The sequence below is a fragment of the Caretta caretta genome, chromosome 12 (assembly GCF_965140235.1).
Source record: "Caretta caretta isolate rCarCar2 chromosome 12, rCarCar1.hap1, whole genome shotgun sequence".
Classification (NCBI taxonomy): domain Eukaryota; kingdom Metazoa; phylum Chordata; order Testudines; family Cheloniidae; genus Caretta; species Caretta caretta.
This window is the reverse complement of record NC_134217.1, coordinates 5,445,614-5,470,896: the sequence shown is the minus strand read 5'-3', so window position 1 is coordinate 5,470,896 and position 25,283 is coordinate 5,445,614. Positions and strand designations below refer to the sequence as shown.

General features: G+C 58.5%; 1 protein-coding gene across 1 annotated transcript; it reads left to right on the top strand.

The window, feature by feature from the left end:
• Positions 1 to 8,560: 8,560 nt before the first annotated feature.
• LOC125620632 (uncharacterized) lies at positions 8,561 to 24,972 on the top strand. The gene is made up of 6 exons (XM_048816599.2): positions 8,561 to 8,670; positions 11,175 to 11,804; positions 19,513 to 19,654; positions 20,122 to 20,334; positions 21,168 to 21,305; positions 21,880 to 24,972. Exons 2-6 carry the CDS (start codon positions 11,216 to 11,218, stop codon positions 23,039 to 23,041), a joined length of 2,244 nt encoding a protein of 747 aa, XP_048672556.2. The 5' UTR covers positions 8,561 to 8,670; positions 11,175 to 11,215; the 3' UTR covers positions 23,042 to 24,972.
• The last annotated feature ends 311 nt before the right edge of the window (positions 24,973 to 25,283 follow it).

Below are 25,283 nucleotides of genomic sequence, written 5' to 3'. Positions count from 1 at the left end.
GGTGACCACGTACCCATGCGCTCCACCACGTGCAGCTCCGCTCATCACGCTGGCGCCTCCTGCTGGTCATCTTGGGGATTAGCTCTGCAGGTTGGTACGCCCACTCCCAGTGGTGCCTCACCTACTGTCACTTCTGCTCCTGGACCCACGTCAGTTGAAGGACTGTGGCGTTCTCTTCATGACACAGCCCTACCGCCGTGCTGGGATCTGTGCTCCCCACTTCCAGAGGTGAGTGTTGCAGTCCAACTGTCCCACCATTTCCCTGTAGCCCCAGCACTCTCTTCGCCCTTGCCTCAGGGCCTCAGCCTGCAACTCCCAGCAGACAGCAGGAGCTCTTCTTTAGCTCCTCTAGTCCCTGTTAGCAGCACTGCTCTGGCCAGCGTGCGTGCGTGCGTGCGTGCGTGCGTGCGTGCGTGCGTGCGTGCGTGCGTGCGTGCTTTCCGCCCGTTCTCCCTCCTTGAGCTCCAGGGAGTAACTGCCCCACTATCCCCTGCTGCTCTTCTTATATGTGCCTGCTGAGCCCTGATTGGCTGTTCCTTGCACCCCCTCTCCTATGGGCTGCTTCCTGCACAGCCTCCCTAAGGCCTATTAACCCCTTGCATGCCAATGTGGGATGTATGCCACATCACACAGGGTCAAAGCTGGGTAGGCACTTGAGCACATTTGTCTTGTGCAGTGTTGTGTCGGGTTCATGCGCTAAAGGTCTCGCTCTCCAGTGGGCAGAGAAAGGTGAAGGACAGGACAGGGCAGGGGCAGAAAAGCAGGGATGCTGCAGGGAGAGGGAGCAGAGTTGGGTGAGGGGCATCGCAGGAGATGGGCCAGAGGGATGCCGAAAAGGGAGAGGCAATGAACAAGGGGAGAGCAGGCTAAGAAGGTGATGATGAGGGAGGTTACGGTCCACAGCAACAGTAGGGTTGCCACCTTTCTCATTGCTGGTAACTGGACCCCTGAGGCCCCACCTCCTGCCTCACCTCTTGTCCCCCAGACCCAGCCCCATCGTTAGCTCCTCTCCCCCATCACTCACTGGATCGTCACTCGCTGGATCATCTCAAGGAGCCAGCCTGTAGGTAGGAGGCAGCCCCAGATGAGCGGGGGCTGACACGGGCTAATGACTCGGTGCCTTCCCCCACCCCGCGGTAACCGGACTTTTCTTAGCTGCTATTTAGGGCTGCCAGGTGCCCGGGTTTTGACCAGAAAGTCCGGTCAAAACCGAGCCACCTGGCAACCCTTAATGGCACCAGACACAGAAGCCAAAAACCAGACTGCCCAGGTAAAATCCAGACAGGTGGCCACTCTAAGCCCCAGGAGGGAGGGAGGGCATGAGAGAGTCAGCGCAGCCTGGAGCCGGCGTCCGAGAGAAGAACTCCCAAGGGAGGCCGGTGGTGACGGGGCCGTGAAGCTACCGGGGGCAGGGGGAGTATGTCAACCAGCCCTGGCACTCAGCTGCCCGATTGCGGGGCTGGCGTGAGTCAGGGGGACCTCCCAGCTCCCGCCTGGTGCTCGGCTCCTTGCAGCTGCTGAGCGAGCGGCAGCCGGAGGCAGCGGGTCAGAGGGCCCTGCCGGCACAGCAGGGCCCTGCGAGGAGCCCTGGGGACACAGCTGGGAGCAGAGGCCCGGGGGAAGCGTTGCTGCGGGGGGTCACCACGGGCCTCCCCTCCCCTTCCACTGGCTGTCAGAAAAACAGGCTGTGTTGACAAAGCCGGCGCTGTCTGGGGCTCTTCCTGGAAGCGGCGGCGGAGAGCAGGCCGAGGCTCATTTAGCTCGTTACCGATGCTGGGGAAGTGCATCGAGCGGACGTTTCTCCTGCAGATTAAAAAGCTTTCAGTGAAGTCCGAGGCCACCTCCCTCGTTACTGCATTAATGTCTTCCCCGAACCCACTCCTCCCCACAGAACATCTGCAGCACGGGCCGAAAACATCCCTAATGAGCCCGGGACGCCGGGGCCACGCAGGGAGGAGCGGGAATTAGCCGTGCCCTGGGCTGCAGGCAAACTGTGGAAGTCGCAGGCATTCTGCATTCCTGGACAATGACCCCTGGCTCTTGCTCATCGACCCACAGTGTTAAGGCCAGATCACATGGTCTGGGCCCCAGAACACAGAGGCCAGAGTCCACCCAGCAATTCCCACTTTGGGGAACTCCCCAGGGACACAGCAGGCCCAGTAGCTGGCACTCCAGCGAGGGACTATTTGTACTAGGAGGGCAAGGGCTTTTCTGAGTCCCATCTCTCTCTCCCTCATGGTGTGGGCAGCACAGGAAGGCTCTTCTCCCGCACTCCAAGAAGCCACCTCATGGCTGGGGGAGCAGCAGTTCCCAGCCAGCTGCAGCTCTGGGTGGCATCTCTTGCCCATCCACTGGGAAAGCAGGAGCTTGGCTGGACAGGCTGTCCCTTGGCACATGGAGCATCTCTGATTGGCTGCTCTTCCTCAGGAAGTGGGAAAATGGGGAAGTGCAGCCAATCAGAAGGGATTTCCCTAGAGCACCACAGGGGGATCCCACTGCAGAAGGGTCTGAAGACATTTAAGGTGGCAGGTGTTTCTGCTCCCTGATCCCCAGTAGTTGCTCACCCACTGACGGCCCTCAGCTCCGGTTCCAGCCCAGCCCAGCCCAGCCCCGCCCCACAGCTCCCGTCCCTGCAAAGCAGCCGCGCGTTAGGAATGAGGAGCTCTGTGTTAAGCCGCTCCTTGCTGTGCCTTCCTGCATAGGGTCCTGCCCTCCTTTCCTCAGCAAAGGCCACAAGAATCTAGCCAAAAGCCACTTCTCTGCTACCAGACTCCCAGCCCAGCCATGCCTTAGGCCAGGGCATGGCACTTGGCATGTGTGTGGGTGGCCATGACAATGGGAGGTCATCCACGTCCCCCTCATCCTGCTGGGCCATTCTGCAGCGTTTGAGTCTGCTGATCGACAAACATCCCTGCTTGTGCAGGCCAGCCTTCATCCTGCTCACCCACACAACAGCTATGTTCCCAGACAAACTATGTTAGCAGGGAGGTATGGTCGAGAGCCCATGCCTCTGACTTAGGTACATTACAGGGGGGCTGTAATTATCCCAAAACAAGCGTTACAAACCCAGGGAATTCAGTTCTGGGTAACCTGAAAGAAACCATGTGAAGGATGTAAATGCACTCTGCCCCGCAGTGCACTAGTCATAGAATGACAGTATATTACTGCCGGTGGTCCCACATTAGAACAAACTAAGTGTTAAACACAGTTTGCTTCATTTCTTTTCCTTCGTGGTGTTGCTAGGGGAGAGGACTAAAGCCACACATCGCCTTTCCAAAAGGTGGCCACTGTCCCCTAATCTTCCCAATAGAAGTGAAACCAAGCTGCCCTCAGGGAAGAAAGTGGTCCCAGTGTTTGTACAGCGCCTAGCACAATGGAGCCCTGGTCTGTGACTAAGGCACCTAGATGCTATGATACAACAAATAAATAATAATGCTGGTATTAATGTGCTGTCAGGAAGCACTATGTGGAACAAGGAAACGTAGGCAGCAGCTGTCTTTGCTAAGGGAGCAGTATTGCAAACTCCAGAAGCACAAGTTAGACCCCAAAACCTGTAAATCTGGCTTAAAAATCAAGAAAATTTTAAAAATTACAAAAAGTGGGCTCTTTTCATTGGCCTTCTGGTCTCATATCCTGGAGGGTTACACTGAGGTGATGTTTCCAAGCTATTTTCTGCCACCTGAAGGCTAGAAACTCACTTTAAGCAAAATGCAAGTAGAAATTCTCATCTGACTCCCGGAACTGGGGCTTGGAAAAAAAACCCCAAATATTGTGAGACTTGCGGAGTGAGAGTCAGCAACACTGGGTCTCAGACCCCTTGAAAACAATAGATGGTGGAAAACCAGTGAGTTTCTCTGAAAGAGAACACCGCTCACCAGAACCTGCTGAAGGCAAAACTTCCAGTTATGAAGAATAACAGCAAAAAATGACCATGAATCATGATTTTGCCTCAGTCTGGAAAGGATATGCTATTCTTCAGACGTAACCAGCTCAAGCCAGGACCGGCCCCTCCACGCTGAGCTAACAGAGGACAGAGCAGCACGCAGATGACACCCAGCTGTCTATCCCCCTTACATCACCTGTTAGCGGCACCAGGTCCCAGCTTCCCAAATGTTGGCTGCAGTGATTTCTGAAGTCCCCAAGTACTAGCCCTACTGCCTGACAGACCCCTCGCTTTCCACCGCCAGAACCTTCCCCCGTGGCTGAGCTCCAGCGGAGAAACGGCCCTGGCTACAAACCAGGAGACTTGTACCTCCAGGAGGCTGAACTTTCCCAAGTGGCCACCTGCCCCCCACCCCCTGTCCGTGCCCTGGGGGGCAGATCCCCCCTTCCTGGCCCCACCCGGGAACGTGGAGTTGGCTAAACTTAAACTCTGAATGCCAGAAAGCACAGAAATAAGGCACACACCATCCTGCATCTGTGTGGGGAATCCCCTGAGGGCAACTCTTCCTTAGCTGTTCTTGGGAGATAATGGCTGCAGTGATACTGGTGTGTTTGTGTTTCTACCGTGTATGACCTTGGTGCGACTCTTTGCGCCCACATCCTTGCCCCCTAACTTGTCTGTGTCACTAGATGCTGTAGCTGAGTGGCTGCCTCATCAGCTGTCCCAGGGGTCCTCTGGTGCCTCTCTCACCAGGATGTGGTTTCTTGTCACGGTGGTTTGACTTGTTCTGTCACCGTTCCTGCAGCTGCTGTGCCGTGTGTGTGCCACGTGACATGAGGAGCTGCACGGAGCGGGCCCAGGCCTGCTCTGGGGGTATTTCTGCAGTCCAGTAACGCTGTCCGGGGGTCTCTATCGTGCCTTTTTGAACAGTTTCTCGGCAGTTAGGAGAGCCACTCCTGCGTTGCCATTAGACTGACTGCGACGCAGGGAGCGTGTGATCTATTCAGTTCTGCTGAGGCGACAGACTGTGCACATTCCCAACAGGCCAACAGCCTCGGGAGTTCCACACTCGAAACGCGCAGCTGTGCAGGACGCTGCTGCGTGTAGCGTAAGGGATCTGGTTCCCAAGAACCCAAACAGCGCTCAGCCGTCACCAGGGAGACATGATCTCCCACTGCACAGCAGTCCATACCTAGCTTCATCAGGTATTGCGTGCATCACGAGTAATTCCTTTTGCTGAACTGCAAGGAACCCATTGCAGAGACTGCACTGGCTTATGAAATCTTTCACTTCACAGCTCATGTTGGGCCAAAACAGGGCTTTCTGCGGCCTTGCTTCAGTACAACGACGCCTGGGGTGAGCATTTCAGGATGCATGTCTTTAGGCATAGGTGCCAACTCTGTGGGTGCTCTGGGGCCCAAGCACCCATAAAAAAAAAAAAGGCAGCGTTCAGCACCCACGAGCCACAAGTAGGTGCAGGAGCATGTGCATGGTGCCCAGTGAAAGGGAAAGGTGGAAAGCTCCCACCGGCAAACCCAAAAGTCAGTGCCTGTGGTTTTGGGCATTTTGACCCGACTGCCTTTCTAGGGAGCGCCATTTGGTACGGAGTTCTTCGCTGGCTGACCGATATTCACCAATACAGTACTAAGTGGCTTCTCTTCTTTCTTCTCATTGGCCAGACCGGACAGTCTCTACGCAAAAGAATAAATGGACACAGATCAGACGTCAAGAATTATAACATTCAAAAACCAGTTGGAGAACGCTTCACTCTCCCTGGGCACTCAATTACAGACCTAAAAGTCGCAATTATTCAACAAAAAAACTTCAAAAATAGACTCCAAGGAGAAACAGCAGAACTGGAATTAATCTGCAAACTGGACACCATTAAATTAGGCTTGAATAAAGACTGGGAGTGGATGAGTCATTACACTAACTAAAACTATTTCCCCATGCTAATTTCCCCCTACTGTTACTCACACCTTCTTGTCAACTGTTTGAAATGGGCCAGCCTGATTATCACTACAAATGTTTTTTTTCCTCCTGCTGATAATAGCTCACCTTAATCGATTGATCTGTTAAGAGTTGGTATGGCAAACCCCATTTTATCATGTTCTCTGTATATCTATATCTTCCTACTGTATTTTCCACTGCATGCGTCTGATGAAGTGGGCTTTAGCCCATGAAAGCTTATGCTCAAATAAATTTGTTAGTCTCTAAGGTGCCACAAGTATTCCTTGTTCTTTCTTGGAGTGCCATCCTGACACAGTGGCTTGCTGGAAGTGCACTATCTGTGCAGATAGGTCTCTGTGTCTGCAGAAGCTCCTGGGCTGTCACATGAAGGAATTCTACTTGGCTGAGGTGTTCAGATTCCTGATGAAACTCCTCCTCTTGGTGAATTGTGAGGATTTCATATTCAAGGGAGTCAGCATCACCGTCTGTTGTGTTCCTGCTGCTCCAGATGGACAGTCTGCACCGACCATCACAGACCCGTTTGTATTGTGCACACATGCGATGGTTTGGATTGTAGCTGACATGCTTTGGGAGATGTTCTGGAGCTGATAACAACAGCTTTTGGAAGATGGGCTCTGCAGATCTGTGGCTTGTGCCCACGTGGCTTAGATCACGTCCCAGGAGGGACTGGTCAGACTTAGTGCATTCAAAATGGCTAGGCTTTCCTTGTCTGTGTGAGCACAGTTTGGCTCTGGTACAAACAGTGTCCTGGTAGCAAAGGCTACAGACTGGCCATCTGACTGGCCAAAATAACACTGCTACAGACTGGCCAGTAATAACACTGCTCCCAGTCCATGTTCACTGCATCCCACGTGATAGTTACAGGTTCCTTTACCTCATACTATGGCAGGACCAGTTGGCTAATCACTACCTTCTGGAGCTGTTCGAAATTCCCAGCACCAACTAGCATTTTCATTGATCAGTCTCCTTGTGGGTTCACTGAGCAGGGAGGTGTGTCGGGAACTCAGACAGATCATTAGCAAATCCCCCAGAGCTGTGTGTGTCTTGCACGTTGTGTGCACAGGGCACATCTGGAACTGCTCAACCCTTCCCTCTCCTGTCAGGAGTCCGATACACAGCGCAGCTGACAGGCAGTCTCATGGGTTTCTTATCTGGTGTGGGATTCACCAAGTGCACTCTGTATCAGGTTATGATTCTGATCAGGAGAGTCTGCACAACCAAATGCTAATCTACACCAACCCCTCTAGCCCCATTAGAGCTGCATGGCAACATCTCAGGCACACTTCTGGGACAAGAGAAATGCCAAATGACATTTGCAGTCATCTCTGTCTGCCAGAACAAGCCTAGAAAGCCACCCGAGCTTTCTTAAGCAAGTTTTACCTGCCTGAAACCACCTTTGGCACCTAAAACGGAACACATCTTAACTTTGTGAGTCTGGGCAGGATCTCTTCTTCATCTACTGGTAAGGGGTAATGGAACACTGAAGAGCTTTGCAGAGGGGGAAGGGGTCAATACATACACAGAAGAGACCTGTTTCTTAATAGCTACCATATTGTTGTTCCTGTTTGTTGGTCTTGTAACTTTTTTTAAAACTCCCATCTCCACAAGCTTGCCAATGTGGTTTAATTTTCTTCTTCAAAGGAATCGCTACTCTGCTGGGGGGTTGTTGTAACAGTTTCAACCCAGGATTGACTTCCAAGTGCAGGAAGGTATCCACACCCTTGAAAACCATCCCCAGACAGACTGTACTATTTGTCTCCTTCAGAGAGGCCTGTGGCTGGAACGGTCTATTGCATCGTGTGTCAATCCATCATCCGCTACCTGGAAAAGCCCCAACTTTCCATGCACTTCTGCTGTGCACAGAGGTGCTCGTGGCATTTCAGCGATTTCAGTCTAGTTTATGGTGTTTGCCCTTGTCTGGACCCATCAGTTCGAGCTGCTTGGAGATTTTCTGATTGAACAGATGCTTGCTGGAAAATGCTAGCTTGGCCAACCCAACGTTTCTCATGAAAGCAAGTTGGGTTCAATGAACTTCTTCTGAATCACAGGCAGGATCCCAATGGAATCTGGCTGGCTGCAGGAGCAGCCCCGCCACGTCATCTGCCCCAGGGACCACAAGGTTCTAGGGGCCTTGGCTCCAGGGCAGCCCCACTCTTTCCCAGCTCCTGGCTGTGGAGTTGGGAGCCTGAAGGCCCTGGGGGCTGCCAGGTTCCCGGCTGTGAAGCTGTGAGCCTAGAAGCCCTGGGAGACCTAGCTGGAGCCTGGACGCTCAGGACTTCCAGGCACCCAGCTCTGCAGCAGGGAAACTGGAAGCCCAGGGATCCCCAACTCTAGCTGGGGTTCAGCTCCTGGCTCTAGAAATCTTGGGGCCTCTGGGGGCTTCCTGTCATGGAGCTGGGAGTCGGAAAGCCCTGGGACCCCCTGCTCGGGGGCAGTCCACAGGGCAGGGCTGCGGCTCGGTGAAACTCTCGTGAATGGGACTCAGCACCTGCCGGCCCCTGGGGCGCGATCGGCCCCCCGGGGCTCAGGGCGGGGCGGGGGAGCCGCTGCCCGCCCGGGCCTGCCGGATCGGGGCCGCGGGACCAGCCCCCGGCTCTCTGCGCAGCCCCGCGGCAGGGGGCGGGCTGGGCTCGGCTCGGCTCGGCTCCGCCCCGCCCGGGACTCCGCCGAGCGGCGCCCGCAGGAGCCCCCCGAGCGCCCGGCCCCGGCCCCGGCCCCGCCGGCCCCTTTCCGCGGCGCCGCCCGCCGGGCTCCTGACGTCAGCGCGGGGACCCAGCCCAGCCTGCGGCGCGGGGCGCAGCCCGAGCGGGAGCCGGGTAAGTCGGGGGCGGCCTGGGCCCCGCGCCCGGCAGAGGCCGCTGCGCCCCGCGGTGCTGTCGGGCCCCGGGGCCGGGGGCTCCGTGGCGGGGCCGGGGCCGGGGCCGGGGGGCTCCGTGGCGGGGCCGAGGCCTGCTCGGCCCGGGCAGACAGACCCGGCCAGTCCGGGCTCGCCCGGGGCTCTGCGCTGCTGCTCGCGCCTCTCCCTGGGGTCGTGCCCGGCCGGGCTCCCTGCCAGGCTGCCCGGCCGCGGAGCGGGAAGAGCGGGAGGGGAGCCGCGTCCCTGGGCAGGGCTGGGCGCCCGGCTCTGGGGGCAGCGCCCCCGGTCCCTCCTGGGGGCTGCGCTCGGGGCGCGTAGCCGTGTCCGGGCGCGCTGCGGGGCTGGCTGGGCACTTGCTGGGAGAGAGCCGCCCCCCCCCCGGGCCCTGGTTCTCCCAGCAAGGCGCTTGCCCAAGTCCTGACCCAGCCTGGCTCAGCCTGTGCGATGCGCTGGGCTGCCGACCCATGGCTGGCGGGGCCCGGGGCCCAGCCTGTCGGTCAGCCCGTCCCGGAGGGTGCGGTGCCCTTGCCCGCCCCCTTCTTCGTGCGATGCGGGAGGCGGCACCGCAGCCGGTGCTGGCGAGGGAAATCTGCTGGCCGGATGCCAGGAAGTCCCCCTCCCAGCAGCGGGCGCCCTGTGTGCCGGCACAATGTGCCCCGGGAGCCCGCCACCCAAACGTGGGCTCGCCGCCAGCCCAAGGAGCCGTGGCGGTTCAGTGGCAGGCCCTGCCCCACACGTTGTTCCCGGGGTCCTGCCCCCCAGGCGGCAGCCCCACCCATCCTGGGGACCCCAGTTCCCTGACACGCAACTGTGATGCTGGGGGTGGGTCAGAGCCCCAGGGCGGCGAGGGATTTCCACAGCCCCCCTCCCCTCTGCCTGCAGGAGGCAGCTGTGCGGTGACCCTCTGCTGGGCTCGCTCCCCTTCCTCTCCCAGTGACCCCAGGGCCCCAAGTGACCCAGGCTGTGCCCAGGCGATGGTCCTTGACAACAGCTGTGGTGTGGATGGCTCAGGGTACTGTGCAACGGGCCACTTCCCCCACCCGCTAGCCCCTGGCTCCCAAGTGCAGGCCCTGGCCCTGTGAACACCCCCACTTAGCGTGACGCTACCTGCCCCTGCTGTTGGCAGCCTGGCGTGACCTGTCTGGCACCGGGGTGCTCACTGCCTTTAGCCCTCAGTCTGAAAACACCTGGCTGCCCCGCACACCAAGGGGCCTGGCTTGGCCTGGCAGGGCTGAGGGGTGTCAGCAGAGCTGTGAGCGTACCTGGGGAGGGCACGGCTGGAGTAAGGGGGGGCTGCAGGTTAGGACTAAGGAGCTCCCACCACCCCCCTCCTTTCTGCTGCCACAGCTCGCTCACGCCAGCGGTTTGGTTGGGGAAAATATTGAAAGCCCCCCCCTTCCCCCCCCGGCCCTGCAGTGACCAGGAGTTGGAACCACGCGGCCTGGGCCCCTGCTCCCTGGGGCTGAAGCTGGAGCAAAAACATGCCTAGGTGCCTGGATAGGGGAGCTCCTTTAAACGCCCCCCTCCATTGGCACCTGCAGGGGGGGAAGATTCTTGCACCCACACCCCTCCCCCAGTGGCACCTGGCCAGCACTGTGCCTCACGTGAATCAGTAACACCCCCGTGGTGTGCGGGGCTGGGGGATCCTCTGGGCCAACATGCTGTGCAGCTGCTGGAAATCCCATCCCAGCGTGGCTACGTGCAGACGGCTGGCTGGGGAGCTCGGGGCAGTTATAGGCTCAGCACAGAGGGGAGAAGAGGCCCCAGGCTCTGGGGGTCAAGGTGTGACCCCATGGGAACCCAGAGCAAGAGCTTAGGCCTGGTCCGAGCTGGGCAGCAGCCCAGTGCCAGCAGCATGGGGGCACCTGGCCACATGCCATCCTGCACAGGCCATGGGCATGAGCACACATCGCACAGACAACCTATGGGACTCCTTGCTGGGGATGTTGTGAAGGCCAGAAGTATAAATGGGTTCAAAAAACAATTAGATACGGTCATGGTCCTTGTTAGCCAAGATGGTCTGGGACACAATCCCATGCTCTGGGAGTCCCTAAACCTCTGACTGCCAGATGCTGGGAATGTTCTGTTCATTCCCTATGGGGTGCCTCTTATGACCCCAGGCAGCTCCTTGCACTGTGAGAGTCAGCAACACATGGCGTGTGAGAGAACCAGGATCTCTGTGAAGGAGAGCTGGGCTCCGTCTGTGCAAGTGTAGGCCGAGGGGGTGGGGTCCTATTGCTCAGGGCACTCTGGGGGTGAAGGGCTGTGCACATGGATGGGTGTGGGGCTGGAAAGGTCAGGGTTCCCCATGTGCTCAGTGGGGTGTTTGGGGAGTGGGCTCCCTGGTGCCCTCTGTGCTCAGTGGAGTGTTTGGGGAGTGGGGTTCCCGCTGTGTTCAGTGGTGTTTGGGCAGGGAGTGTGCCTGGTGCCCCCTGTGCTCAGTGGCTTCTCTATTGTGCCCAGCCTCCCCGATGCCCGGCCCCCTGTGACACTCCGGTGCAGCCATGGCGGGGGCCAAGGGCTGCTACGAAGGGAAGATCGCCGGCCTGTACGACCTGGAGCGCACGCTGGGCAAGGGCCACTTTGCCGTGGTCAAGCTGGCGCGGCACGTCTTCACGGGGGAGAAGGTGGCGGTGAAGGTGATCGACAAGAGCAAGCTGGACGTGAGCGCCGCGGGGCAGCTGCTGCAGGAGGTGCGCTGCATGAAGCTGGTGCAGCACCCCAACGTGGTGCGGCTCTACGAGGTCATCGACACCCACTCCAAGCTCTACCTCATCCTGGAGCTGGGGGACGGCGGCGACATGTTCGACCACATCATGCGGCACGAAGGCGGGCTGGCCGAGGGGCGCGCCAAGCACTACTTCGCCCAGATCGTCCACGCCATCTCCTACTGCCACAAGCTGCATGTGGTGCACCGCGACCTCAAGCCCGAGAATGTGGTCTTCTTCCGGGAGCAGGGCGTGGTCAAGCTCACCGACTTCGGCTTCAGCAACCGCTTCCAGCCCGGCAAGATGCTCACCACGAGCTGCGGCTCGCTGGCCTACTCGGCCCCCGAGATCCTGCTGGGGGATGAGTATGACGCCCCAGCCGTAGGTAAGTGACCAGGGCCGCCTGCTTCTGGCTCCTGCCAGGTTGTTTGGGTGAGGCTGGCACAGCCCAGAGCGCTGAGCGGGCACGTCTGTGAGGGTTGGTGATGGGAGGCTGGGGACGCGCCATGGGCATGCTTGGTGCATGTCCCGCATTCTCATTACCAGTGTGTGTATAAGGCTGCAGGCGGCCTGGGACCTGAGCATCTCACGCAAGTTTGTGGACATCCCCTCCCAAGGTCCTTGCAAGGCAGGGGCAGCTATCCTGTGGGGGGGGAGGGGGCCTGAGGCACGCAGAGGCTTATGTAGCATGGGCAACAAGGGAGGAATTTGAGATTGGCTATGATTGGTGTCACTCAGCCCTGTGGGAGGAGTCACGTGACAGGGATGTTAAAATCACTGGTTACACCCTGCTTCAGAGAAGCAGCCGTGTTAGTCTGTATTCGCAAAAAGAACAGGAGGGCTTGTGGCACCTTACAGACTAGCAGATTTATTTGAGCATAAGCTTTCGTGAGTTACAGCTCATTTCAACGGATGCATCCGATGAAGCATTAACTGGGTCAGTGTATTAATGATGTGTTCAAGGCAGGATACTGGGTGACGTCTGTTATAGAGACCAGTCGGACAAGGGAGCAGGATGAGCAGCTCCTTAAAAATCCCCCTCGATGTGTAGAAAGAAAGACAGTGTTATCGGGGGGGATTTCATTGTTGGGGTGGGGGTAGGGGGAGAGATGCTGGAGCTTTCATGCTGCCACTAGTAAAATATTCTTGAAAGGTTCTAAAATTTATACATGACTTTTTAACTCAATAATTCTTGCAACCAACTTGGGGTCATTCCTCATACAGATGAATTGAGCATAGAATTAAATTTGATGGTTGCCTAGGTGTAAGCGATCATGACTTTAATGTTATTGGCTAGGTGCAGACCGAATATAGTCCCGCCCAGGAATATATATATATACACACACACACATACACGTACATACTTGGTTCTTTAAAAGGGCCAACTTCCCCAAACTGAAAACAATCATGAGCAAAACAGAGTAGGAGGAGATATTTAAATATGTAAATGTGAATGATGATTGGGAATCCTGGGAGTTTGAAAATGATCAGCTATAATTTTTAGAGGCTCAAAAGGTATTGCAACCAACAGGGGGTGGTTCTGTATCTGACTTAATTCTGACAGGGAAAGAATTGATCACTGAATTAAAAATTAGCAGTTGCCTAGGTGCAAATGATCACAATCTAATTTAATCTATTCTGTTCAAGCAGAAAAGAGTCCTCTCCAGGGAACTGAGCCACCCACAGCCCCCTCCCCTCTGTCTGCAGGAGGCAGCTGTGCGGTGACCCAGTTTTGGGCCCCGCACTACAAGAAGGATGTGGATAAATTGGAGAGAGTCCAGCGAAGGGCAACAAAAATGATTAGGGGTCTGGAACACATGACTTATGAGGAGAGGCTGAGGGAACTGGGATTGTTTAGTCTGCAGAAGAGAAGAATGAGGGAGGATTTGATAGCTGCTTTCAACTACCTGAGAGGTGGTTCCAAAGAGGATGATTCTAGACTATTCTCAGTGGTAGAAGAGGACAGGACAAGGAGTAATGGTCTCAAGTTGCAGTGGGGGAGGTTTAGGTTGGATATTAGGAAAAACTTTTTCACTAGGAGGGTGGTGAAACACTGGAATGTGTTACATAGGGAGGTGGCAGAATCTCCTTCCTTAGAAGTTTTTAAGGTCAGGCTTGAGAAAGCCCTGGCTGGGATGATTTAATTGGGGATTGGTCCTGCTTTGAGCAGGGGGTTGGACAAGATGACCTCCTGAGGTCCCTTCCAACCCTGATATTCTATGATTCTATGACCCTATGACCCTGTGCTGGGCTTGCTCCCCTTCCTCTCCCAGTGACCCCAGAACCCCAAGTGACCCAGGCTGTGCCCAGGCGATGGTCCTTGAGAACAGCTGTGGTGTGGATGGCTCAGGGTACTGTGCAACTGGCCACTTCTCCCACCCGCTAGCCCCTGGCTCCCAAGTGCAGGCCCTGGAGCTGTTAAATATTTTAGTAGATGCCTAAAAAACCACAATCCCAAAATCATGAAAGAAGGCTTCTTCCCTTTTAGTCTGTTGTTTTTTGGGTGTTTTAAATCTGAAGGTGAAAGCTATAATAATAATAATAATAATAATAATAAGTAATAATATATTATTATTAATATTAATAATATATTATATGATATTAATATTAATATATTAATAATATATTATTATGGGGAAAGTTGATGCAATTACTATAAATTAGCAGTTAAGAAATGCAGACAGTTGATATGGGAAGCTAAAAGTATTGATGAAAAATCTACGGCCAGTAGGTTAAGGACAATAAAAAGGAAATGTTTACTCTATCAGGAACAACAGAATTCCTGGAAGTGATCTTGGTCTGATACTAGTTGGGGATGGTACAGTTGTCAATAATGATGCAGAAAAAGCAGGAGTGTTCAGAAAATATTTGCGTTCTGTATTTGGGAAGAAGCTGGGTCATGTATTCGTGGCTCACAGGGGAATGAAATTATTTTTTATTATAGTAGTAACTAGGGAGAATGTTTCACAGCAGCTGCTAAAGTAAAACCTTTTAAACCTGCAAGACCAGATAACTTGCATCTAAAAATATAAAAAGCATTACCTGAGAAGGTATCTGAGACATTGGTGTTCACTTTCACCAAAACTTGGAATGCTGGGGAAGTTCCAGAGGACTGGAGAAAAGCTATTGTTGTACTGATGTTTACAAAGGGTACATATGGTGACCCGGGAAACTACAGTTCGGTTAGCCTGACACTGATCCCAGGCTAACTCGTGGGGAGGCTGATATCACCAGTTTGGTTGATACAGTAACTGTGTGGATATAACTGAATTGGACTTCTGTGAAGCATTTGACTTTATTCCACATGATTAAACAATTAGCACTCTTCAAAATCAGTGTAGCCCATGTTAAATGAACTAAAAACTGGCTAACTGATAGATCTGAAAACGTAATTGTGAATGGGTCTCCCAGGGCTCTGTTCTTGGGCCGGTGCTGTTCTATACCTTTATCAGCCGTCTGGAAGAAAACATAAAATCGCTGCTGGCAAAGTATGGAGATGACCGCAAATATGTGCGTGGAGGGGGAGCTCCCGTGTGTTTAGCCCGTGCTGCCCTGGCACAAAGCCATGCAGGGAACCCAAGTGCTGTGGGGTGCAGCCTGGCAAGGTGCTGTTAACTATGGGGGAATCTGGGGGAGGGCAGAGGGGCATGTGGCTTTGAGGCTCGCGCTGTTCAGTTCTACGGAGGCTCTTATCCCATGGTGTCTGAACGCTCTCCAGGCCAGCATTAAGTGACATGGCTGACCCCAATCATCCCTTGTGGCTCGTTCTCTCTCCATGTGCCAGGGGAGAGCTGTGCGTGCTCAGCGGGCTTTGTTTGTAAGTGTCGGGGCTGATATCGGAGCAGGCCAGATGGAGCTGTGTGCCCAGCTGTGTGGGAGCAGGAGATCTGGGATGGCCCTGGGGGAGCTCGTTCCACATCTTGGGGCTGGCCCCTGAGGAAGCTCTGTTTCCTCCTGGCGGTGGAGAGTCCCCAGGGCCTGAAGTGCAGGAACTGTCCACCCCAGTCCTCATGCTCCTTTAGAGACGCTGGGCCCAGCCGTGGAGCACAGGAAGACCAGGAACGAGCCCTTGGACTCTTCAATGGGGAGTGGCGGATGGGCTGGAGAGGTGGCGGGTGCCTAGAACACCAGACATGCGGGCGCTTCCAGGAACTGCGTGGCCCCCACCTCCCACCGTGACTCCACCCCCAGTGTGACCTCATATACATGGGGGATGCCGTTTCCAAGAGGGTGCTGCCCGCCCCCGCCGGCCTGACCTCGCACGTGGATCACGCTGGTGGGGACGGAGCGGGGCACTCTTGGAAATGGTGTTAGCACCCCCTCTCCCCGGTCCGCCACCACGTCCAGTTTTGGCCCCATACTGGCTGGGGACAAAGCAGCCCAAAAGAGGACGGTGCAGTGTGACACCGGACAGGTGCCTCCCCAGTCCCCACTAGCTGGAGTGCCCATAGGGCCTGGCCTGGGCTGGGGTGAGGAGGGTCCAGTGCAGTTGGGCTGAGGCCGAGGTGACAGGCCTCCCTGCCCTTCCACTGGACGGGAAGGTTGTGTGGAGCTGGGCCCGGGCTGCAAGGGAGAGGGTCAGGGCTGGAGGTGACAGTGTACTTGCCCCACCCCAGGGGGGAGCTGGGTTGGGGGAGCAGAGCATGGCCACGCAGGGAGGGGGCAGGATGGGAGGTGGCGTGTGGGGAATGGGCAGGGAGTGGGGGGAGGGGCATGGTGAGCCTGGGGGGAGCTGGGGATGCAGCAAGGCTGGGGAGGAGCATGTTGGAGGAGGTTGAGGCCAGGGTGGGAACAACGGGGCAAAGGGCAGGTTTGTGGGGGCATGCAGGACGGGTGGGGCATGGTGAGGCAGGGCAGTTTGTACCCAAAGATAACCAAGCAGCGAGTATGTGGAGCCCGGTGGGGGGCTGGCTTGGGGCAAAGGAGTCTGTGCTGGCACTGGGAGGGTCAAACCCCCTGGCTTGTGGCCCAGGGGGGCGTGAGGCACCCAGAAGGAGCAGAGGGAGATGGTCCCCTCCCACACATGCTGTGACACAGGCCAGGTCCCATTGCCCGCCTGAGGGAGCAGTGTCCCCCCTGCTCCAGGCTGATTGGCCCCTCCAGCACCGTGGGGCATGTTCAGGGCTGTTGCGTCCCTGATGCAGAGGCTGGCTCGAGGTGGCCAGGCTGGGGCGAGAGCTCACTGCCTGCCGAGGGCTGACTCCGAGCCTTGGTTCCTGCCCTTCCTGGGGCCGGGTTCCTCCCCTGCAGCCCAGATCCCTGCCCTGGAACCGCTCCAGCTAGTAATGCCCAGTCTCACTGCTCTGGGGCCCCGCCAGCCCCACCCCAGCAGGAGGAGTTGCACAACAGGCCCCACCCCCTATGTCAATGCACCCAGCTGCTAGGGTGTCCGTCCAGAGGGACCCTGCTGCTGCCCCAGTGGGGGAAGGGAGCCCTGTCACCACCCCCCAGGTGGGGCCTTGTGTCATGGTGCGCCTGCCCGTTTGCTGGCAGTAACGCAAAGCCTGGCCCAGCCTTCCGGCCTCCGTGAGCCGGAGCCCTGGCAGTCACAGGGGCATCCGCCGTGTTGCAAAAAGGCCTGGCCTTGACTGCCCCCTCCCCTAGGGGCAGGCAGCTTTTCCCTCTAGTCCTGTCTCTGCACCATCCCTGTGCCAGTGACCCCAATTCACTGCCGCCCTGGGATGATGTGATCGCCCCAAGGGAAGGGGGTGACCAGGGCCCCTGGAGCCACTGCTGGAGAACCCCCCTGTCAGCGCACTCCTGGCTCAGGTTGTAGATGGTGGCAGGTGTCCTGGCCCAAGTCTCTGTGGGGCACGGAGGTACAGGCAGTGCAGGGCCTGGGCAGAGCCTGGCACATCTGCTGGTGCTGTCCATGGGGCCGCTCTGGGGAGGGGGTCACTGGGGCATGGGAAGCGCTCGGGAACAGTCTGTGCTGAGCTGAGTCCGAAGGGTTATGGCAGGAAGGGCCTTTCCTGTTCCAAGGAGCCTGGCTGGGCAGCTGTCCCAGCCCAGCGAGGCCCACAACAGCTCTGTGGGTCTGGCCAGGCCCTGCCCCTCCCCAGCTCTGCTGATGTACAGAGATCCCCCTGCCCCAGCCTGTGAGCGGAGGGGGACAGGAGTCTGTGCTGCTGGGCCAGCAAGGGGAGTGCTGCCGGGGGGAGGGGGGACAGATGGGGCACAAGCCCTGGCACAGAACTGCACAGCAAGCTCCAGCTTTGGGTGGTCTCCCTGTCTCTGTGACCTGCAGATCTGGGGCCAGGCTGGAGTCCAGAGGGGGAACAGACAGAGGCAGCCCCAAGCCACTGCCCACAGAACAGCCAGGCCCTGCCCTCCACGCAGCTCCGCATCGCCCAGGAATGACTCCACGCCACTCCCAAGCACCCTGAACGGCAACGGAAGCTCCAGTCCCCAACAGCCTCGCAAGCTCCCCAGTTGCTGGATGTGGGCCCCTCGTGCTCCTCTCCAGCCACCCCCACGGCTCTAGGGTTCACTGCTGCACCCGCAACTGGCATGGAGCGTCCAGCCCCACTGACCCTCTCACAGCCCACTCCCTGGCTGGCACAGAACCAAACAGTGCCTGGATGGCACAGATGCCCCTGAGCAGTGCTCCAATAGTGGGTGCCAGGATCCAGCCCGTGCTCCCCTGGGGGCCTGGCCCTGTCTGTGTGTGATGCTGCTGCCCTTCCCCCCACCACACCACACCAGGACTCACCCCCCTGCCCCCTCTGGGATGCAATCCGCTTTCCCAGGGAGGCTGAGCAGCTTACAGCCCCGAGAGGCGCTGATGTGGGCTTTGTGGCTGACGTGGGCTTGTGGCCCCCATAATCCCTGCTCCTTTATCCCTTTTCCCAGCTGTGGGGCACACACACTCTGCCCTGCCCCACGGCTCCCTGGAGGCTTCCCCTGGGCAGTTCCCTCGGCCGACCCATGCTGCGCACCTCCCTGCTCAGGAAAGCATTCCACACACGCTGAACGTGAGCAGACGCACAAGCCCTGGTGCCTGGACAGCTGAGCTGCCCCCGCCCCCCCGGGAGAGACAGCCCCATGCTATAAATAACCGGTAATCACTTCAGCTGGAGGTGGACTCTGACTCCCCCCTGCAGCCCTCTCCACTCGTGCCTCAAGGCAGCCTTTGGGGATGGATTCAGTAATAGTTAATGTCCGTGTGGGGGTGACATGGGGCAGAAACACGCTGGCTGGAGCAGCACAGTGTACTTAGGTGACATACAGACTTTCCTCTCACTGCTCTGCTGGTCCCCTCAATCCCCACCTGCAGCCCCCTGCTATCCCTGACCTGGGTTCCCCTGCCTCCCCAGTTCTGCCAGTCCCTTCGTCCCCCTTTATCCCAGCCCTGGGTTTCCCACAAAGCTGGGTTATAACTCTCTATAGAACAGGACCTGGTCAAGAAGCCGCGAACAAAGGGCAGGAAGATATAGTTTCCTCCTGGTGAAAGGCGGCAGAAAGTGCCCCCAGGTGTCACACTAGCACTGAGGTTATTCGGTGTTTATGTGTGATCTGAGCGGGATGGGGGATGAAAAGGCAGGTGTCACTGAGTTGGTTACACTCAGGGCAGCTCCCTCCTCTTGGAACAATGGGCTCACGCTCTCTGCAGACCCAGGCAGCATCCCTGTGTCAGTTGAACTCCGGGCAGCTCCCCCCATCAGAGTGATGGGCTCAGGCTCTCTGCAGACTCTTAGTGCAGCCGGGGCTGTGTGGGGCGCATGCTGGCGGGAGGCAAGACGGCGCTGAGAACGGGCAGGCTCAAACCAGGCCATGGGCCGGGGCAGGGAGCCCCTCGCTGGCTCCATCACATGCTCCTCACACAACTCACCTGAGCAGGTCAGGCCTGAGGCCTCGCCAGGCCTCTAGGAAGTTTCCTTCCTCCCAGGGCTTGCCTGGTTCACACCTGTTTGTGCTGCAGAGCTGGGGCTGTGGCTGCAGGGGGGTAGACCTGGACAGGTGTGTGCCAGGGCCGTCTCGGCCCCAGTGGCTCGCTCCATCCCCCCTGCTGGAGCCCACACCCCCTCCCAGCTGGACTCTCCTGGCTCGATGCTGCAGTGGGCTGAGCAATCTGTGTCTCCTTCTCTCTGCAGACGTCTGGAGCCTGGGTGTCATCCTGTACATGCTGGTGTGCGGCCAGCCGCCCTTCCAGGAGGCCAACGACAGCGAGACGCTGACCATGATCATGGACTGCCGCTACACCATCCCGCCCCACGTGTCCGCGCAGTGTTCTGAGTATGCAGCCCCAGTCCCCTCTCCTCCGGGCCTGTCCGGCGCTCCAGGGGCCCAGCCAGACGAGTGCCACCATCCACAAGGGCATGCGGGGGGCATGGGGCAGGCTGTTCACAGCCCAGCTCAGTGCACCCCCCTGCCAGGGAGAGCTGAGGGCTCAGTTTCAGCAGGGAAGGAGGGTGCAGGTTTTCACCAGGAAGGGGAGCCAGTGGAACAATTGTCCCAGAGGCATGATGCCTTCTCCATCTCTTGGAGAAAGACCCCCAGCTTCCACGCTAGGCCCGGAGCTACGGGCTGGCCCAGGGATCACTGGGTGGGTTCTCCAGCTCAGACTTGATGGTCCCATCTGGCCTCAGAGCCTGTGGCTCTGTGCATCTCTGCTGCAGGTGCTGCTGCGGGCCTGGGGCAGCGTCCCCCGGTTGTTCACTCCTGGGCTGGCTTGTGACCCTGCCCCCTCTGCTCTCTGGCAGCCTGATCGGCAGGATGCTGCAGCGGGACCCCAAGCAGCGGGCCTCCCTAGAGCAGATTGAGGTGCACCCCTGGCTGCAGGGTGTGGACCCCTCCCCAGCCAGCCGCTGCCTGCTGCCCCTCACGTCGCACAAGCGGGTGTCCGAGGAGGAGCATGACATCATCATCCAGGCCATGATGTGTGGGAACATAGCGGACCGGGACGCCATCCAGGAGTGAGTGCCAGCCGGGCGGGGGTGGGGGAGGTGTGCAGCCGGGTCACTGCACCAATCTCCCTCTGGGCTATTTCTGGGCAGGCTCCTGTCTGTGTGGTGCCCTGGGCCTGGCATCTCCTCCCCGTCCCTCGTGGACAGAGGGAAGGGAGCTCTGCACAGGGCTTGGCTGAGTGACTTATCCCCAGCCCAGCCCTTGCACGAGCGATGGAGACCCTGTGCAAGAGAGGGGCAGGTCGTCTGGCACCAGTGATACCCCCCCACACACACACAGGGCAGCTGCTCTTTTGGATGTGAGAGGGCATTTCCTGTAGGGCCGGGGGCAGGACAGGGGGTTCCCTGCAGGCTGGGGGGCAATACAGGGTTCTCTGCCGGAAGAGAGGGCATGGCAGGGGGTTCCCTGCAGACCAGGAGCATGGGGGAGGGAGGTAGGGTGTTCCCTGCAGATCAGGGCAGCAGGGTGGGCACAGGGGTTGGGGGGCAGGACAGGCCATTCTCTGCAGATCAAGGGGCGGGGGGCAGAGGTTCTCTGCAGACCAAGGGAGCATGGTGGGCGCAAGGGGAGGGCAGTACAGGCCGTTCTCTGCAGATCAAGGGAGCATGGTGGGCGCAAGGGGAGGGCAGTACAGGCCGTTCTCTGCAGATCAAGGGGCAGTGGGGCCATGCCCGGGGCTCGGAGCTCAGTGCTCTGGCTGTGCCCTATGCCATGAGCAGCCAGCATGGGGCACACCCCGCATGCTGCTCTCATACTCCTCTCTTTGGTAGCACTGTGCTGTGCTGGGGCCTGCAGGCTTCCTCCGGGGTGCGGCTCTCACCTGGGCCTTGCATCCCCCCAGGGCCCTGGAGGCCGATCGCTACAACCACATCACAGCCACGTACTTCCTGCTGGCGGAGCGGATCCTCCGGGAGAAGCAGGAGAAGCAAAGCCACAAGCTCAGTTTGGTCTACAACTTGGCCCAGCAGGTGCAGGACAGGTGAGCCCGCGTCCTCCGGCTGGGACAGGCCATGGCTCAGTGCCAGGGACGCCCCCCCGGGAGCCACAAGCACAGCCGGCCCCGCCCCGCCCGCCAGGCGTTCTGTGCGGGGGAGCCCGCGGCGCTGGCCACAGCGTGCTGTGCATGGCATCACGTCCCTTCACTGGAGTTGCCCCGGGATGTGGGATAAAATCCTGGCCCCCCTGACTGTAGTGACGCTTCCCTGGGGCCTAAACTCTCCCAGACTCCTGTCCGCAGGGGATTGGCATCCAGCCTGGCACAGAGCCAGGTGTGGGGGTACCTGACACCCAGGTTTTCCTGTCCACAGCCCTGGGCATCATGCCAGGGCCCGGGAGTCCTGGCTGGGCAGCTGTAGTATCGATCTGACGCTGAGCGGCCTGCAGCACCACCTCACGCTCGCAGTCCCACCCTCGCTTCCAAGCCTCCACTAGCCCCCACTCTGGACCATGCTGCGGGTTGCCCAGGGTCACTTAGTGACCCTGCCACAGGGGCTACACCCGGCTGGCAGCTCCCACCCTGGGCATGACCCTGGGCCCACCCCCCTCTCTTTCAGTGCCAACCTGTCAGACCCGTTCAGCACCGTGGGCGACACCAGGGACCTTTCGCCCTTCGCAGAGTTGCCAGATAGGCTGGCAGCTTTCTCCAGCCCCCAGCCTCGGGCTGCCGTGGAGGTTTCTGAGAAAAGAGTTGGCAAGCCCCTTTCCTTTTCTGCCCTGGGGGAAGACGATGCGGCCCCCGGCCTCCATGGAAACGGGCAGCTGGTCCGAGCCCTGCTCAGTCCCGCTCTGGCGGACTCCTCCATTGCCAAGAGCACCCCGGCCCTGCAGCAGATCTGCGAGGAGGAAGAGGAGGAGGAAGAGGAGGAGGGGAAGGCCAACACAATGGGAAGGAGAAGCTCCTCTTTAAACCAAGAGCAAATGCGAGATTTCCAGAGCTCCAAGGTCTCCCTCTTGTTCTGCCGTGGGGCTGTAGCCCACAGTAAGGGGGAGAAGAGCCTTGGGGCCACCAAATCAGGCCTCTTGGAGCAGGGCCCAGGGAGCAGCTGGCAGCTGCCCCCTCTCAGGGGGGTGCCGAGTCCCAGGAGCGAGCTGGGGCAGCCCCGAGAGGCGCCAAGCCACAGTGCAGCACGGGCGGCCACGGACAAGCTCAGCATGAGCATTGGGGAGAGCGCCCCCAGCCCCCTCCCTGGGGGGATGCCAGCGGCAACGGGGGACATAGAGCTCTGGGAGGGTGGGGGAGCGGGTCCGGAGAGGTGCCAGGCTGAAGGCAGCTTGGGGTCGGAGGAGGACACCACCACCACCACAGAAATGGAAGATGATGGCAGCCTGGGGCAAGCGGGCAAGGTCCTGTATCCAGGGAGCTGTGAGGGCCCCGTCGCTGGCTTTGCTGGGAGCTCGGGGAGCCTCCAAGCCACTTCAGGTGGGACGCCAGTTCCAGAAGACAAGTCCAAGAAACTTGGCGGGCCCCCTGACGCAGGCTCCTCCAACAGGCCCGCGTGCCCAGCTGAGAGCCCCCACTGCGGCAGCACCGCGGGCAGCGAAACTGCGACCGACAACGTGATCAAGTTAGACCCTGCTAAAAACAAGAGCGCCCACCTGAAGGACAGGCTCCTGCAGTTCCCGCTGTGCGAGAAGGCGCTGGCCTTCAAGATCCGGCCCAGCTCCAAGGAGAGCCTGCTGGCCCTGGGACAGTTCAACTGCTGCCATGTCATCTAGACACAGCCCACACTCTGGGGCCCGGGCCCAAGAAGGAAAGTGGCGGAACATGGCCCCAGGTCAGGGGCTGCTGGCAGGTGCAGGGCTGGGGAACAACATGCTGCTTTCGTTCTCAGTCTCTCGCTCCCACAGCGCAGCTGTTCTCCTGGCTCCGAGACGCAGTCCTGCCTTGTCCCGCCTGCTCTCCCTTCCCTCGGCCCGGGGCCCTGCCTTGGGAGCGCGTTGAGCACCTGCTTCCTCACATGGCCACGCGTGTGGGCCCTCGGACGGCGACCGAGTGCGCTGGCCGGGCGGGAGCTGCGTGGCTGGTCGATCTTATGGAGAGCGCCCCCTCGCCCACCCGGGACGGCTGCCGGTGCTGTCGGCTCCCCCCTGCAGCGGCGCAGTGGGCTCTCCCCAGGATGCTGCTCTGTGCGGTAAGTGAGGGAGGCTCCTGCAAAATTCCTGCCTTCATGCTGACCCCCGAGACCCCACAAAGGTAGGTCCGACATCACCAGCTGGCAGAGGGCAGCCGCAGGCTGGGGTCCGTATGGGGCTGAGCTGCTCGGCTGCATGGACCATCCAGGGGGAGCTAGCGCGGCCAGCTCCTTCAGTGGCCCCAGCAACACGCTCAGACAAGCCAGCTGAGCTGCTCCTGTTCTGGGGAGGAACCCAGCCTCCCCTCCACTGCAGCCATGCACCAGAAGCAGCCCAGGGCCAGACTTCAGCTTCCACCAGGACTCCTTCGCATCTGCTGGCTGAAAGGATGCGGAGGGGCTGCAAAGCACCCTGGGAAATGCCTCTCCAGCTGGTCCAGCGCCATCTCCAGATGCTGGTGAGGCTCTGGGCGAGTGCAGGGCAGTCCAACGTCTTGGATAGGGCCGCAGTGATTGGGGCTCAAATTAGGGTGATCCTCAGGGCTGCTCTAACCTGCTCCACTGGCCCCAGGACACAGCCATATTCCCCTGGTCTCTGCACCAGGGACTCCGTCACCACCGCTCCTCCGGGGCAGCAAGGTCTGCAGGAAAGCCAAAGCCAGCGCAGAGTGCCACAAAGAGCAGTGGGAGCCATGCTCACGCCACGCACAGCCTCCTCCCCAGCCCACTGCCGCCTCCAGGGCCAACAGCCTGGGTCAGCCCTGCTGGCTGCCTCCGTGAGCAAAGGAAGGAAGGTGCTGATGGAATCTAAATGGCAGCACCCCAAGACGCCTGCCAGTGTGTAACAATGAGGCCAGCATGCCGTGCGCTGGGCATACGGGGTCGTACAAGGCTGGAGAAGCCCCACCTCGCTGGGGGAGGCCTGCCCAGCCCTTGATGCACCCTCTTCCTTCTCTGACAGCCAGGCTGTGCCCCCTAGAGCCTGACGTCCCATTGGTCCTGGGGGTGCGTCGGGCAGTTCTCAGTGCCCAGGGAGCCAGCCACTGCCTCAGCCCGCCTGGCTCTGCCTGGGGTGTTTTTATAACTATTAGAAATAATTTTTTAAAATAGTCTATTTTAATGGAATTTAAATAGAGATTGCTATATCCCCCTCCCCCGCCCGCCGGGGCACCTCGCCACGCTTCTAGCCCTAGCCATGCATGGCCACAGGAGCATTTCCCCATCCTTGGTACTCACCCACCCTAGAGCCAGAGGGGCCACGCTGAGGCCTACAGCTTCTCTGTCTGCAAAGTGTCCCGTGCTCTGGGGACTCACCGGGGCAGGAAGGGGGGCGTGGGGGAGGGGTATGTCATGCACGCGCACACATATACAATCTAAGCTGTTTCCTCCAGACCCCTGTAACGATAAGCTTTCTATTTATTATCTCTTTGTTTTCTTGCTGGCAAGAAATGAATTGTGACTAGAGTCTGAAGCCAGAGCTCGCTGCTGAGTTCTGCATAATGTGCACTGAATGGATCGGATCCAATTGGGAAGCAAAGCAAGTCGGTCCAGTAAAATAAGCTCTTGATTTCAAAACGGCGTCTCCGTTTCCTTCACTGGGCTGCCAGAGAAAGAGGAGCAGAAACAACCAGGATTAATGTCCTATTTTATACTGCTGCCTTCTGCCAAGTGGTAACAGATGCTAGGGCTCTGCGGGTTGGCTTCTTGTTGGAGTAGATATGGGTGACGCTGAGTCTGGGTATAGTCTTAGTGCAGTTTGATTATTTTCACTGTACACAGCAGGCCTGGAGCAGAGGTGGTCACAAACAGCATGCAGGCTGGGCACAGTTCCCAGGGAACGACTCTGCCCCAAGAACTGACCCTAGTTAGGTTAAGCAGAAAGCAAA

Coding starts and splice junctions, on each gene's coding strand:
- LOC125620632 (XM_048816599.2), top strand. CDS start 11,216: ATGGCGGGGGCCAAGGGCTGCTACGAAGGGAAGATCGCCGGCCTGTAC. Junction 11,805..19,512: donor GTATGACGCCCCAGCCGTAG/GTAAGTGACCAG, acceptor TTCTCTCTGCAG/ACGTCTGGAGCCTGGGTGTC. Junction 21,306..21,879: donor GCCCAGCAGGTGCAGGACAG/GTGAGCCCGCGT, acceptor CCTCTCTTTCAG/TGCCAACCTGTCAGACCCGT.